The 16,648-nt window shown below is 45.1% G+C and overlaps 1 protein-coding gene across 2 annotated transcripts in view; it reads left to right on the forward strand.

The window, feature by feature from the left end:
- Window positions 1–16,648, forward strand: part of LOC121058083 (S-adenosyl-L-methionine-dependent tRNA 4-demethylwyosine synthase TYW1-like) — a 107,160-nt gene that overhangs the window by 46,264 nt on the left and 44,248 nt on the right. For both annotated transcript variants that reach the window (XM_040533115.1, XM_040533116.1), the window contains exons 12-14: window positions 558–667; window positions 6,908–7,085; window positions 10,950–11,085. In XM_040533115.1, coding sequence (XP_040389049.1) covers window positions 558–667; window positions 6,908–7,085; window positions 10,950–11,085 — 424 coding nt within the window. The remainder of the gene's footprint in view (window positions 1–557; window positions 668–6,907; window positions 7,086–10,949; window positions 11,086–16,648) is intronic.

Consider the following 16,648-nt stretch of genomic DNA (forward strand, 5'->3'; position numbering starts at 1 on the left):
GCTAACTGGATTCACCAGAGATGAATCTGGCATACTGCAGAATTCCCAGAACCTTTATGTATTTTGAGTAGCCTGCTATCATCTGTTTTGTTGCTAGTGTTAACCAAGGATTGGCTTAGAAGTAAATCCTTTCCTTCTTAAGGTAATAGTTTGCACTTCCAGAATGGAACTAAAAGAGTCTTAGAATCTTCCTTAAGTGCTTTATGTAGCTGTGGTCAGAAGAGGAGGTAGAGCTGGTTTTTCTTTGTTTAAAGAGGTCTTTCTGGCTGCAGAGCATCATTTTTAACTTCTTAAAAACCTTTTACCCATGATTCAAAATACGTATGCTGATGTTTATACTAAACTGCAAGGTCCATTCCTTCCGGAGAGGACCATAGTCTGGGAGGAGAGGAGTAGAAGACTGGTATTCAAAGGTCACATCTGAGAGTTGTCAGAAGCAGGATCTTGCAGATAATTTGCTGTTGTTTTTCAATTTTATTAAACAATGCCAGAGTCCCCAGGGTGACAGACGGGTTCGTACAAATTGCAGTGAATAACTCAGTCTCTTTTTCCTTCAGACATCATACAAATCCAGTGGGCACAGAGTGGAGATGGAAGATGGACCAACCTGAAATGATCTTGCAGGAGGCTATTGAGAACCATCAGAATATGATTAAGCAGTTCAAAGGTAACCTTTCTTAGTCTTCCCCATTAATGATACTTTGAGAAGATAATCAGCAGCACCACCTTCAAAGCTTAGATTAAAACATTTTGGTTACCTGCAGAATGCTGATAAGGAGGCGTAAGATTTATAATCTCAGAAAGATGGGCAAATGGGAAACTTTGTGGGTGTACTTATTACTTGTTTTCGGAAATGTTCTGCCTTGTTTTTGACCTTAGAACATGAGTCAGCTGTTGGGTATCTACTGCTGCCTTGAGGGAGTACAGTGGAGTTGCCTGTTGTGCATCCTGGCAGTTACATCCTTTCTTTGTGTGTACAGAGGCTTCTGCAGTGGTTAAAGCTAGCCTGCGTGATGAATGATGTTGATTCTTACACAAAAGTGAGGGCAGGTGGAAGGCAAAAGGAATCAATCTCTAAACTGAATAGGAAATATGCTGTCCAGCCGTATTCCCCTGAGAGCTTTTGTTGCCTCTGAAACTTCCAGGCTGTATTTTCCTCACTTATAAGTGAGCGGTAGCATTTGGGATGATGATATTTATTAAGAATTATTTGGTATATTTGTGTGCAACTGAAGCTGCAGTTGTTAGGCAGTTTTGAAAATTACTGTATTTTGCTTCCAATATCAAATCTTCATGAGTTCATTCACTTGCTATATATTTGTATATATAGAGATAGATGGCTGTTAGTTTTGTTTTGTTTTTCCCCCAGATGTGTGTAATAAGCTTGGTCTCTTTGCCAAGGTCAGCACTGTGTGCTCAGAGGACTGGCCAGCGTGGCAGGGCAGGTCTAGAACTCTGCTCTTCCTAATTGACAGCAGAGGCCGTGTGAGCAGCAGGAGTGAAATGAAGCGTCCGTAAAACGTGCAAGATGAGCCTCAGTCTTGGCTGTCATTTTGGGAACCCGTTTGTTTACGTTGGCTGTGCACAGAGAGAGCCCAATGGATTAAAAATGTGACAGGCAAAAAAAACTTGTCAGCGGAGGGCAGTTGCGCTGTCTCACTCATTGGACTTATGTAATAGGCGGAAAAATAACTCAACAAAGCTCATGAGGCCCCAGCTTTTACACATTCACAAAGTGCCTGGTTTGAATCATCTTGCAATCCCAGACCAACAGCTCCAGGGAAGCCAGCTCCCTGGGAGCTCCCGTTCTGAGCTGGGTGGAGGGCAGCCAGAAGAACAAGACCTGGCTGTACTCTGCCCCTTGCGTGCAGCCCGTTGGGTTGGGTTGCAGCTCTATTGCTCCTCAGGAGGAAAGTGGCCGTGCTGTAGTGGAACAGGGGAAGGGGACGGTAGTTTGGTGGGGATGTTTTCCTTGGAGAAGAGGTAGTGAGAGGAGTGGAGGCACAGTAGGAGTGGTCTGGTGTCAGTAGAGCATCTTCCTTCAGTCCGAACAAAGCACAGCTCTTGGTGCTCGAGGCAGGGCAGGGTGTGAAGACATGCAGGTCTCACATCCTAGCTTTGGTGGTGTTCCCTTTGTGCTGGAGCTATGTGGGGAGAGTGCTTGGGAAGGGCAGAATGCCTGCAGCAGTGCTGCCTGGCTGGCCCAGAGCTGCTGCAGGGTTTCACGGCCGCCTGTTAACTCAGCTGCTGGGATGCAGTGCCAGCACAGCAGGGGTTTGGGTACAGGTGGTTTGTCTGAGTGAAGAGCGTGTGGGATGTCAGATTTTGCCTGGAGTGCAGTAACAGTTAAAGCTATAAACAAAGCAGTATTCATGCTTAACACAGCACTGAGCACTTTTCAGAATTCCACTCTTTTATTCAGTCTATTCCTGGTAGCCAGGCTCTTAAATTAGTTGAAATGTGGCTGGGCAGGCTAAAGGGATCGTGATCAATAGCTTGAAGTCTGGTTGGTGGCTGGTAACAAGCAGGGTAATTCAGGTGTTGATCCAGGAGCCTGGGTTGTACATCTCCATGAGCGGATGATGAGACTGAGTACACCCTCAGCAGCTTTGCAGGCAACACTAATTTAGGTGGGGTGACAGGCGCACTGACCAGCAGAGCTGTACTTCAGCAGCACCTCGAGAAAGCTGCTCTTTGGGCTGATGGGGACACATGGAGCTCAGCAAGAAGCGGAAAGTTCTGTGAGGGTGTCCTCGCCCTGTTGTCCCTGCTGGGAGGAGACCCTCCTGCTATTGTAGATGAAGGGACAACAGGGTCAGGTTGCTGTTTGATAGATTCAGGCTGGACGTCAGAATAAGCTGGTACAGGGAAGGGGTGGTGCAGCTCTCGGACAGGTCCCCAGAGAGGAGGGGGGACCCTCCAGCCTTGGAGGCTTTCAAGTCTTCTAAGCAAATCTGTTACTGCCCCAGCAGTGCTGGCAGCTGTCCTCTCTGAGCAGGAGCCTGGACCAGACACCTGTGGCAGTCCCTTCTGACCAGTAGTTCTGTGACTTGTGTTATCCCTGTTAAAATCAAAAGTCCTAGAAGTAATTAAAAATATATATCCTCTTTTATCAGGTAGGACCTGAGTTCAAAATAGTCCCTTATATTCACCTTGAGAAAAGCCACGTGCTGTTTCAGATGATGACTGGGTGTGCCTGCAGTTTGTGATGGAGCACGGGGTGCGGTTGTGTGTGAGTCAAGGGCAATTCCTGCATGCAGTGTTGGTGCACTGCAGTGTGATGGAAACGTTGCTCCTGTAAGGCAGAAGTGTGTTCTTGTTTGCATTATAAGAAGGTGAAAAGCAGCTTATTCTGCAGCTGTTTGGAAGCCCTGCCTTCTGAAAGCTACGTACAGGAGTTGGTTTAAACTCAACTTCGAACTCTGGAGTAACCCTCTCCTCCCCATGCTACACCTTGATGCCTTCCCAAAAAGGGCTGGGGAGGAGGAAAGATTCAAGCGTGACTTGGCAGCATCTGAAAGTATTCCCAGAGTGTTGAGAGGTCTGTAAAGATAGTCCAATTCTCTCTTCTGGAGCATATTTTCCATTAAATAGATTCCCAAACGATGCCTGAAACTTGCACGTGCTTCCTCAGCACAGTTATCCTTGACCTGGAACTGTGAGAGGCGAATGACTGGAGGGAAAAAAAAAAAAAAAAAAGCTCTGGACTAGAACTGTGTTGCAAAGTGGAAAAAGAAAAAAATGTGTTGTTACTGCAGAGTAATAGATGGTAATGTACTCCCTGTCTTGGGAGCCTAAGAGCAAGTGTTTTCAGGAGAAGAAAAACAGGAAAAAATTAAGACCAGTAGCTAGCTGTTATATTTTGTGAATTTTACACTGTTTCCCTGAGGTGCAGGTGAAAAATGTCTAGAGTAGAACCATGTGAGAGCAAAATTGACTAGAAGGGTTGCCCTGAACCCAGGGGGAACCCACGGGGAACTCCCCGTGCGCCTGCCAGAGCTGTGCCCCCTCCGGGCTGGAGGTGGCTCAGGCAGAAGACACGACTGCTTACAGCAAACCCAGCGGTGCAACGCAAATAGTGGGTTGGATTTTATGATGATTGATTTTAAGATAAATAAGTAATATGTTTGAGCAGAGTGATGGACTAGATTGCTTTGCTGAAGAGGGAGAGAGTGTGGAGGGAAGATGGATTGCAGCTGGGCTCCGTGGGCTGCTCCATTGACACCGGTCAAGCTTCCAGCTGGGTGCTGTGCACATCTGCCAAGGTGTTCGAATGCTGGTCCCAGTGTAGAGCAGAGAATTTGAGCTGCTGGAGAAGAAAAGCATGGGGAAAATGTCTTAGTCTTCAAGGCTCTTGAGTCCGGTAATGCTGCTCAGATAACATTTGAATAAATTTGTGCTCTTCGTAGTACCACTACCACAGCTTTGCATTCAGATACAGACGTCTCTGTGCACCAGGGGGAGAGGAGAGTTATTGTGATGCGTTATTTGCACACCTTGTAGGAAAAATGAGATGTTCTCTGAAAGAACAAAAAAATATTTGCAGACCCTCTCTCCTATAACATATCCTAGAGGATAGCTCTCCATCCTGCAGGAGTCTCTCTGCATGCTTTTAAAGATACCTTCTTCCCTCTTTTAATGTTGCCATAGTGTGTACAGGTTTTGAAGACTGGAGATGTGAATTAACGTCACATAATTCTCTTTTAGAGTAACTGATGGAGACGCATCTTCCTGATAGAGGGCTGAGGTGGGAAGGTGTGAAGCAGTTTATTTGATGGATACCTTTTCTAGGTGGTGACTAGTAAATCTCAGTGCCCTTGTGAAGGGCATGCACAGAATGGAAACATAATTCAAAAAATAAGAGTGGGTGTCTCTGATAATAGAGCCCTGGTTTAGCTTAGGGGAAAAATGAACAAATAAGCACGTGACCTAAACTAGGAAATCCTGCTGCCTTACAGGGAGCAGTTTTGTGGGAATCGCTCAAAACACAGGTCTTAAAATGAGATCTGGGAAGACCTGTGTATCTTGATGTAAGCGTGCATAGAATGTGTTCCTTGCCCCCCTAGTTCCCCAGGCAGTAGCACAGGTACTTGCAGAGGGACACCCGAAGCCAGCAGCCAGCCTGTATAGGGTGACGTGCCAGACGATGCTTTCCTTTCTGAAATTGAAGTGCGCCAGTAGGAGAGCAGCTGGAGTCAGCTTTTCAAAGGAGGCGTGCAGCTCAGAGGTGGCTCGGCTGCGCGCTCTGCTGAGAGCTGAGCTGGAAGCTGTGCACCACTGCCTCTTGCAGAGGCATCTCAAGCTCCTGTGGCTCCCAGCTCCCGCACCTGCCTTGAACTTGCTGCATGCCACGCGAAATCTGCCCAAGCTCTTCCTTCGAAGCCCATTGCTGACTGAAGAGAGAAGGAGGCTCGTCTGCGGGGCAGAGGCTGAGCACTGGAGTGGTAGGGCAGCCCCACGTACAGCAGCGTTCGTGTGCTCCTCGGAGTACCCACTAATCCTGTTTAGTTTACTCCTGTCTAGCTCGTGATTTATGTGGTCAAATGATCGTCTACGCTCCTCTGCAGTGTATTTACTGTATGCCGGGTTTGATGTAAACCATTTTGAGAAAGTTACTCTCAAACTTTGTGATGTTGGAACTTTCTTCTGTCTGCTTATAAAGCTGGCAGTGTAATTACTGTAGTCCAACTGCAAGATACTGAGAGAGAAATTAATTCCCAAAATGACCTTGAGTAGCTTTAGGAAAACAAAAGTTAAGTCCTTTAATCTCTGTGTGTGGTTGAGATGCTCCTTTCTTTTCAAATAAAGTTCTCATTTAGCGCTGTCAAGTTTCTGCAGAGTAACCATTAGTCCTGTCACCTATTCAGGACAGAGCCTGGCTGGTTTAAAATGCACTAAGCTTCACTCTGATCACAAACCAGCTTTTCTACGTGAGGCTGAAGCAATATCCACGAACACCTCTTTTTATCTTGGCTTTGCAGCATAGCATGTAATTTTCTGTACTGCTTGAGCTCCAGCGTCTAGGCAACGGGAGGTGAGCTGAGGACCTGGTTTCAAACTTAAGTCTTTGTTTTTTGAAACAGACCAACCCCCAATCCGAAACCTCAGATATTATTCAAGTACATCAAGGCACGTCAAGGAAATGTGAAGTGACACATTTGGAACAAAAGCTTGTTTGTAGTCAGATGGCTTCATACAGGGTGCTGAGCACTTAGTCAGATACGGGCAGGAGCAGTGCTCACCTCTCCCCTGCCCTCCTGTGGGTACGGTAAATGTGACTCGGGTCGGTTAAACCTGCAGATGGTATTTTCACGTGGATGCTGCAGTTGAGTTCCTTGCTTTTCCCTCTTTGTTCTGAAATTCCTCTCACTTTTCAAGGCAGTGTCATGTGTTGAGGCTTCTTTTGAGCACGTCCTCTGTTGGGTTGCATTGCACGTGGTGGCCGATGCTGGTGGTTGTGGCTCTGCTCAAAGGAGCCAGGCCCACCTCACTGAGGAGTTTGTTCTCGTGGGGCTGGAACACAGTCTGTGGTTAGCATTGGAGAGAAACAGAACCTGTTTCTTTGTTTTTTAAATGCCAACTTGAACTTGCTCTTGTGCTTGTCTCAGCATTCAGGCAGCATCACTGAGGTCTTCTCAAGGGAAAGTTTGACTCAAACGTTACTAAGAAGAATTGCTTGCAATAGTTAACTGCGCGCACAAAGCCCTGAACTCTGTATCTGGCCATACGCTGCTTTCTGGGTTCCTGCAGAGCTGTCTTGGTGGTCTCTGTCTGTGGCTTGGTGTTCTCTCTGGTTCAGGAAGGCTCTAGCTGGTTTTACTTGGTGCCAGGGTATACTTTAGGTATGGATGCATGGTTTGGGAGGAGGTTATATGCAACTTATGCCTGTTCTCTGTCTTCTTTGAAGGAGTGTCAGGAGTAAAAGCAGATCGCTTCGAGGAAGCAATGACAGCAAAGCACTGCGCGCTGTCACTGGTGGGAGAGCCCATCATGTACCCGGAGATCAACCGCTTCCTGAAGCTCCTGCACCAGCACAACATCTCCAGCTTCCTCGTTACAAACGCACAGTTTCCAGATGAGATTAGGTAAGGGCTGGACAAAATAACTCTGTTCTAAGGCATTTCAGTGCTGACCTGTGTTGTAATGCCATTTTATCATTTGTCCAAGTCAGCTCTGCTCAAGTGCTGACAATAAAAAAGAAAAGCTTACTTGGCACCTGTTCGATTTTAACCTTAATCTCCCTGTGTTTCCTCATCTTTCTCTCTCCCAGCTTGATTTTTTTCTTTTTTATATCTCTTAAAGTGTGATCACTTCTTGAAGTGAAGAGAATGTAACATCGTACCTCCTGGAGGTGTGAGGGAAGGAGAGCAGCAAGTGAGCTGTGTCTTGTGCTTGGGGACACGGATACCTGGCATGAGTGTTTGACAGCTAGAGCAGGAGGCCGAACCCAAATTGTCTGGTTTGTCTGCTTCCCTTGCAGTCTGACCTCTGCTCTGACTCTGCCTTATGAACAGTCGTAACGGCTCAAACCCAAGGTCTGTACGGGCCAGCCTCTGCAGCAGGACCCAGAGCCCAGTGTAAGAGCAGGGGAGAAGCGCAGCGATACGTTAACCTCGTCTGCAAAAGCAGGAGCAGTAGTTACTACCTCCCTCTCAGAGGGACTTGTGCTAAACATTCACACAACGATTCAATGAACTCCAAGAGAGTTTTTACAAATATGAAGCATTGCTGATTCCGATGTTTTTTAGCAACCAGGCCACGTTTAACAAAAATAAGGAATATAGCAAGGAAACATAGTTAATGCCCTTGCTCTGCACAGCAGTGTGAGCTGCAAGGTGGCTGGGAACTGATTTGAACACCATCAGCTAGCAATGCTGACAAAGTCCAACCCTGGAGTTAGTTGAGCAAGTTAGTGCAGCTGTATGCGGGGTGGTTTTGGTATGTTGCTCAGCTTATTTCAGTTCAATGCCTTTCCATATTAGTGCTTTCTGAGAGAGCTTCCTTTTTACTTCCTTTTCATGGTCTGAATATGGCAGTGAGGGGGGAAGGGCATGCAATTTTTGAGTGAGTAATTATACACTACAAAGGCATTCCAAATGATTGAATAATTGTGTAATCAAGTTACTTTAAGTCATGTATTATGTGCCTGATAGACAGAAATTGTTCCTTCCTAAAAATAGCATTTTAAAAGGAGAGCATACTTACTATATTTTGAAGCTGATCTCTTAGGATCTGCTGAATGGTGTTAAAAAGAAACAAAAAAGTGATAAAATGCTAGTCTTGCTGTTGTTAAAAGTTGCAACTGATCTTCGGTTAATCAAAGCAAATGACTTGCATAATACAAGAACTGAAGTATGCACCAAGTTCATTTTTCTATCCTCAGAAGAGGGGAGCTATAGTCTAAAAGTTGGTCCTAAAATAGGCAGCATGACCTTTGGCATCCAGCACGCAAACTCAGAGTATGCCTGGGGTGTTCTCTGGCTTTGGGGGGACCCAGTGGGTCTCCAGCGTGGTGCTGCCTGTGCCTTCCTCCTCCTTTTGTGTTTGGGCTGCAGCTTCGTCTGCCGCCAGACAAACACTTTTTCATAAAGTGAAAGCGATTTTATTGCGTGTGAGCTCATTGAACAGCTACCCTGCTCTTGTCCTCTTTTCTTGTTTCTGATTATTGCCTGTGAACAAAAACCCTCACATCTATGTTTGCATTTATGAGCATCAATAATAATGAGCAGATGCTCATTATTGCTCACAAAAATGAGCATTTCCTTATTATATTGTTGTTTCTGGGTTTTTGTATCATTAAGCAGGTTGTGTCGTTTTCCTTGCTTGTAAAACCACCCCATGGCTGGTGGTCTGAAGTGAGTTTATTGCTACACAACTCAGTTGTGATTTCTGCATGAGTTCATCTTACACATAGTAAATGCCACGAATTTCAGTTTGGTCTCCTGGATGGGATCTCAGCTGTCTTCAGTTGTGGTAGTTTGCAAACTATAACCCAAAATTAAGGAGAAACTTTCAAAAACCTGTCCTAGTAGCGTGCAACTAAATTTCCTGTTAATTATGAAATCTGGTTGTGTTCAGGGAAGATCGGTTTGTGCTGTTTCTCCCTGGTGATGGGTGCACCCCTGGTTTCCCTTTTACCTCGTCCCCCCTTTGGCGAGAGCGTGCAGGAGGTCATGCTGGTTCCCAGCCATGGCAGAGCTCTGTGGGCAGCGCTGGTTTGCAGCAATTTGGGGCAGAAATCCCTTGCTGGCATCTCTTAAGGAGAGAGAGAGAGATTAAGGAGTTACCTAGCTTTTTCCAGTGCTGAGTCTGCTGCCTCTTGCCTGTCCTTAGGATTCAGATCCCTAGAAGAAATGATTTTCTCAGCTCGTGTTTTGAAAAACCGCTTGCTCCATCTTCAGTGGGATCTCCTAATTAGGCAAATGTAGCTTTAAGGAAAGACAAAAAGTATTTTGGCAATGTTCTTTGTATTTGAATACTTCAGTCCACTCGTGGCTAGAATATTTGGCCATTTCTGGAGCTTGTGGTTTTGGGCTGGCAGTCCAGACAAGCTTAATTGCAAAACAGTTTTTTTTTAACCGAAAATGTTGTATTTGCTCTGGGCTATTTCATTGTTTTGTCTAAATACATACTGAGAAAGTATGTTTAGATAGGTTGAGTGTTCATGTCGAGTAATTGGATTTTCTGGCTGCTAACAGCTCTGCTAGGTCTTGTTCTGGACAGTTCTTGTCATCCTGTCACCTCTGGGGAGGGTGAGGGACTTTGGTGTATTTTTAGGTGGCGTCATTTGGCAGCTGAACAATAGCTTCTAATTTGTTCTCATCTTCTGAAGGACCAAATCAATCTGGGACTATAGTCTGCTCATTAACAGCCTTCACACACACACACACACACACACACAAAAAAAAACAACGCTTGCAAAGTGTTGTCCTAAAACTGCTACGAGCTGGAGTCGCACGGTGCACTGGAGGCTGTCATTTTGTCTCCCCGCGGACAGCGGAGGAATGAACGTGTGTTACACCTGCTGCCGTTATCAGTTCTCTCTGTGGCAAGGGAGCTTGCTTTAGTTTGCTCCTTTTTTTTGTCCTTCATTATCCCTTTGCTTAATAGACTTCATCCTTGCTCATTCTCTTTTATACCCTTGGGATTTAGGGAGTGGATTAGGCTCTTTGCAGAGCCTCTCGACCTAGGCTCTTTGCAGGGCAGGGGAGGTTTCATCATTTAAAAGTTACCTGTGTTGGGCTCCCAGATGCTGCGTTCACCGGCACTGTGTAAACAGATGCTCTTTATATGAAATAAGAGTCCTGGAAGTGGAAGGAGAACACTGGGGGAGGGGGTGGCACTTTGTTTTTTTAACAGCTTTGATTTTCCTTCAAAACATTATTTGACAGACGATGTCAGCTGCAAATCAGGTAAGTTCAGCGTGTCCAGCAGTAGAAATTGGCTGAATTAAGGTTGTATTTTTGTTGAACGGGTTTACTTTTCCATGGGCCAGGGTGAATAGCAGGTCAGGGTAAGGGGCTGAGCTTCATGGCTTTTACCCATGTGGGCTGTGGGTGAAGAGGAGTCAGTGCCTCGCATGAACCCATGGCAGCCTGCAATGGGAAACGTTTTTGAGTGTTTTACAACTGCACTGGAGTGGAGCATGTTCCAGCTCAGTGAGGAAAAGATACGCAAAATGTCCTTTGTATGCGGTACTCTTACCTTTGGGGTATATTATGTGCCGAAAGAAAATTGTAAAATCTTGCTGGTGAGACTGGTCATTTGGCAGTGGTGAAATGCTGAACCTAAGAGTTTCCCTATGAATACAGCATAGCTCCTGTTGCTACTGGACCAGCAGAGCGGCTTGTTGGGAGATGCTGTATTTTTATACATGCCTGGGTAAGAACGCCCACCTTCAGTTAACAGTAATGTCTGAAAATAACAATCCCCTTCTTTTTATTACCAAGGAACCTCGAGCCAGTAACGCAGCTGTATGTCAGCGTGGATGCCAGCACCAGAGAGAGCCTGAAGAGAATCGATCGACCCCTCTTCAAGGATTTCTGGCAGAGGTTTCTAGACAGTTTAAAGGCCTTGTCTGAAAAGGTACCCTGTTGAGAATATTTTTTCCTTCCTTCTGCATGTTACCTACTTGGGACAAAAGTGGAGGCTTAAGATACATCCAGAATCCACTCTGCGGTCTGTTAGCAGCATGTTTTGCACATAAGGTGTATAACATATAAAACTCCAATATGGTTGATCAGTTTTCTATGTGAGAAGAAATTCCATAACTAGGAGAGGAGAATGTGTCAAACAGGACAGTAAACTTTGTAAGCTTAAGATAATGAATGTAAGATGTGAAGATAAGAGGTGAGTTTATAAGATAATAGATTTCATTAATGGAACATGGACGCTGATGGCTGCTGAAAAGACTAGAAATTCAGGGAAGCCTAGGAAGAATTGTAAATCCACACAGTACTCAGCACTGATTCTCAAAGGCTCCCTTGAAATTGAAGTACATAAAGGTCGTAATTTATGTGCTGGAGATTCCTAGCTCTACTTGCTCTCCTGCTACATAGTTCTAAGCACATCTGCTTACGTCTGGAAGATTTAGTCGAAATAGCGTACTTGAGCATAGTTATAAGGGTGTCCCTTTGTGCTGTCAGTATTTTGTGCCTGTCCAAGACAGCTGAATGGTGACCTGAAAACACGGGCTCGTGTCTGCTGCTGTTGTCTCAAAATTCAGTCCACCGTGTTAAGTGTTTTTAATAGCGATTAATGAATCACTCTTGGTCTCAGCATCACATGAATTAATAAGAAAAGTGCTTCATGAATGCCTTTCCTCTCTTGTTTGCTGACACTGCGCTCTGATGGAAACAAGTACAGCTATTTACTGTTTTGGCAGAAGTTTACATGTTACCTGCTGAGATGAACAGGCAAGAGACTGTTTCATTTGAATCAAATTTACTGCCTTCCGAGATGACAATGTTGGACCATTTTCTGCCAAATATGCTTACGTTAGGAGACTCAGTGTAATTGAGTGACGCTTTGTTCTGCAACGGCATGTGGGTAGCTTTATCAAGCTGTTTTTAAGTGCCAGCTGATCTTGTTGAGCAAAATCTCAGGCCGAATACTGAGCTGACTGAAATTGAGTACAAACTTTATCATTAGATACTCTGAGTGGAAGAAGCTGTGGAAATAAGGGGAACTAAAATACTGAAAGCAAAAATACTCTAGAAGTCTTTTGGGAAGCTGATTTTTGCTCTCCTGTCTCTCTTGACCCTGGTAGATAGGGTTCATTCATTGCTGTGTGTTGTCAGAAATTTCCTTGCAAAGAACTGAATGTGAAAGTATTGGCAAGTCTGTCCACGCAGCTAAAAATACCCTGGTCAAGGTGAAGAAGAAGAAAAAAAAAGCTCAGCTAGCAGGTGCATTTTCTCCTAAAAACAACTGCACTTTGAAGGGTCCTTGAAACGCTGATAACACAAGAGCCAATTAATAGTTGCTCCAATGGGTAATGTACTGTTCTTCCAGCCCCTGCTCAGCTGCACATTGCGTCATCAAACACAGGCAGCAGCAAGGAGTCTCAAGGAAGTTGCTGTTCATAAGTTTTTCATTTAATGTTACATGTGACTGTGGCACCTAAAAATACCTTGAGCTGCTTCTAGGTGGAAGCGACTGTTTTCCTTCCAAGTGTAGTGCTCGGCGTTCACCTGTGATTTTAAGCACCTTTCTTTAGGACTGTGATGAATGAGGGGTGCTGAAAGCTAATGCACCTGCTGATATTCCTGAGAAATACAGCTTCTGTTTCAGAGTGGATGGTGAAGTGCTGATGCATTGAGTTGGGAAAGTGATGCTAATATATCTGGAAATAAAATACAAGTCCAATATTTTCACACAGCCTGACAAACCATCCAGGTTTATTCAATTTAATTCTCCTGAGACTGAGACAAGCTGGCATTGCAGCTGATATGAGTCACTGCTAATAAGAATCACTGATAGGCTTGATCTGGGCGCATTTTAAAAAATAAATAGAAATGGGCAAAGGGAGTTTGGAAGAAAGAAGAAAACCAAAACCAACAAAACGGTTGTACCTTGCTGTGCTTGCCGCTGTGTTTGGCAAGTGCTGCTCCTGCTTGCTTGATGCCCACTGGCAGGTAGAGAGCCTGGCCGTCCTGTGGCTGTGTGCGTGGTGCTGCAGGGATGGGCAGTTAGAGACAGGAGTGAATTTAATAGTGCATTGTTCCCAGTGTGCTTTCACAGCATCATGCAGCATGTTAGTGATTAGTTGCTACAGCATTTGCAAGGGAAATTCAGGAATTAAAAAAAAAACAAAAAAAACCAAAAACCTGTTGTGATATTTCTTTCTGCAACAAACAGGAAGAAACCCCGTCCTTGTCCCCTGCTGTGTGGTTCAAGTGTTATCCTTTCTAGAGGAATTCTCATTTAGATGATCTTTGTGTTGAGTTTTCTATGCTGAGAAGTGTTTCTTGAGACGAATTTGTTAAACGGCAGGTGGACTCCCAGATGGCTCCATTTGTTTCTCATTGCGTCTTCCATCCTCCAGATCAAATTGAGAGGAAGAAGAAAGGTGCTGTGTGCAATTTAGAATACGCCCTTTCTGAACGTCACGTTTGGGAAGTCTCATAGACCCATCCTCTGACTGCCTTTAGTTCATCAGAACACCTGAGAGGTGACCCGACTTGATGGACCAACCATTTGGAAGAAGCGCTAAGAATGTGAATCCTTCTCTCCTAGGGATGAGAAGTCTGTGTATTCCAGTGGTAGGAGTTTCTTCCAGCCATTGCTTTTTCATAATGCAGTATCCAAACGAGAAATGAGGTGCAAATTAATTTCAAATGTCCAGAAGCTCAGGAGGGAAAAAATAGATTTTCCATACCTCATAATTTTCTTATCAAGCCGATGCTTTTTTTTTTTTCCAAAAATACGTTTAACCAAACGTGTTGCCTGACGATGAGAACATGGAGTTGACATTGTGAGCTCTGAAACACCAGCAGACCTATGGTCCATTTTGCTTTTCTGACTTTGTGCTCTGTTTCCCTCAGTGTTACTCCAACAGATCCTGTAGGTTGAGCAAGACTTGAAAACTGTTATTCTTGCTGATCATAAATCAGCAGGTGTTTTCCCAAGCAGTAGGGACGTTGACTGAGACAAATGCGAAACACCCTGTTGCTGGTACACGAAGTGGAGATGCAGTGACCCAGTATTGCAAAAGTTGCTTATAGATTTCTACCCAAGTGCACTGAAAATAACTGGAGAAAAATCGGTGATGGGCACAGCAGCAGGATGTGCCCTGTTTGTGGTTCAGCATTGCGTTGCACCACCTCTGAGCGTTTTTCACTTTCTGTGTGTTTGGGAACACAAGATAACCTTTGAAGCAGGTGCCTGCTACTGCTTGGACACTTGTGGGTTCGAGCACTGGGGGAATGTTCCTTGTTGGTGCTCAGGTGCTCTGGGGAGCACTCTTCCACCCTTGACGTGGTGTCACCTCTTCTGTCTGTGTCTTCTTGACTTAATCACGATAAATCCTGTCCGGTCGGCTCAGCGCGCTGTACCTCAGAACTTGCTGTGCTGCCAGGCACCAAGTAGGCACTGCTGAACTGCTTTGACTTTCAGGGGACAGGTGCCAATGTTCTCTGAAACAGATTGGAGCCACGCACAAAGCAAACAGGGGAAAAAACCCTTCAGGTTAATAGATGCTATGGCACTGCGGGAACTGATGATGAAGCAGAACCTTAACCTTCCTGTCCTTCCAGGAGGGTCACAAAAAGCAAAAGAAGTGGTTTATTGGTGCTTTCTGGAGTTCAGTGTCTTTATGCATCGTACACAACTCTTGCTTTAAATCTTGGGTAAAACCCTGCCTTCATTTTTTCCTTCTTCAGAGGAATTAAGTTTTCATAGAGAAACAGGGTCATGGCTCTGTGGGTGAGGTGTACAAAGGTCTCTTTTTTCCTCCCACTAAAAAGGACCAAAAAAATTAAAACTCTTAGCTCTGCTTGTCCCAGGTTATCACATATTTGACAAGATGTTAGCTTTCAGAGGACTTCGGTGCCTGTGGCTCTGTCCCCCTTGCCATAAGGTGATAGAGGTGGTTTGTCCAGAGAAAGGCATGAAATATGAAATGTCTCGTGTTACCATCTTCCAGTTCTGTGTTGGCACATTGCTTACAGGTAGTTCCTTTTACATTTCTCAGCGATGACACCAACTTGCGTATTTAAATGTTTTCAGTCTTGCATCTGTTGCTGTTTCCTTTGGTCTTTTCCAATATGATTCTTTCTTCAAAGTTACCCTTGGCTTCTGTGTGATTACAAACATAGTGTAAATACATAGAGTTGCATCTTAAGCATGTTGTAGTGATCGTTGTGTAATATATGACAGTAATGATTTCTTTTATGAGAAGAGCACATTTGATTTGCATGGAGATTATTTATGTGGTTACTGGGGGGAGGGACTGGTTTGTCGAGCCTCGTCTGTTTCTGAGCTAAGTGACTTTTTGAGGAGAATTTAAATGTAAAATTTCTAACAGATGTTAGAATCAGTAATCAATTTTGCCACTATAAATTCAGAAGTATTTGACTCTTCTGCACAGAAAATGCTCTCTACCAGCTGTGTGCTTGTTTTAATAGTTTTGCTAATGAGATTTCTGGTGTAAGCCTTCTGAAATGCAATATGATGCGTTACAAAGGTACGATATTAAGTTATAGTTTCTGAAATACATCATCTCCTTTCAGCTTAGCTTAGAGCAAGCAGCAATCCAAATGAGGCTTCAGCAAGATTCTTGGCATCAGAGGGAGTGAAATCTTATTTCTGCTGTCTGTTCCAGTATCTCTCGGTTCGCTTGCAGGCAAGAAAAGGGGGAAAATGTTCATAAACACACTTCATAATCAAAAAAGATCCGATATTCTGAGGCGCTGGTTGTTGCTGTGCCTTAAGAAGACAGGATAGCGAGTCTGGCTGAGAAGCAAGGTGTCTCTGGCCTACCGGGGGAGCTGTCCCAGTCCTTCCCCAGCGCTTTGCCCCCTCTCTGCACCAGTCCCCTCCTTGCTCACCATGGGGGGCTGTGGGCAGCGGGGCTGCGGGGCTGCTGCTGGAGGCATGGGGGGGCTGCAGCCACCTCCTGCCTGCGGGAGGCACCTCCCCGGGAGAAGTGGGAAGGGAGGAGGTGGGCTTTGACCTCTGAAGTGTAAATGGAAGAAACGGAGGGCTCTCCTCCTCCAAGTTCACCCTTCTGTTTCCCTCTTGGCTAGCACACACCGTTTGGCTTACCTACTTCTGCTGCTAACGCTTTCATTGGAGGCATTTACTATCCCTACCTTCAATTAAATGCGATCTGTCTCTTGCCTTGAGCCTCTTCCCAGACACTGTAAGAGACACTGGATTTTTAGAGAACCTGGTTCAACGACCACTAAGGAACGGCTGCTTTGTTCCGCACGGCTCGGCTTTGGGAGCCAGAGCTCCCGGCTGCCCAGTGGGCCCCATGGTCTCGAGGACGACGTTTTGCTCTTTCGTTCCCTGGTTGTGGAACAGAGCAGTGGTCTTCATCCAAGGGCACCCTGAGAGGAAGAGAGCACATGTGTTTTTGTGGAATCTTAAGAAGGAGAGAGTGAATCTGAAATTCTGCTTGTGGCAACTAGGCGAAAGAAATTTA

This window comes from Cygnus olor, chromosome 20 (genome assembly GCF_009769625.2).
Source record: "Cygnus olor isolate bCygOlo1 chromosome 20, bCygOlo1.pri.v2, whole genome shotgun sequence".
NCBI classification, from domain to species: Eukaryota; Metazoa; Chordata; class Aves; order Anseriformes; family Anatidae; genus Cygnus; species Cygnus olor.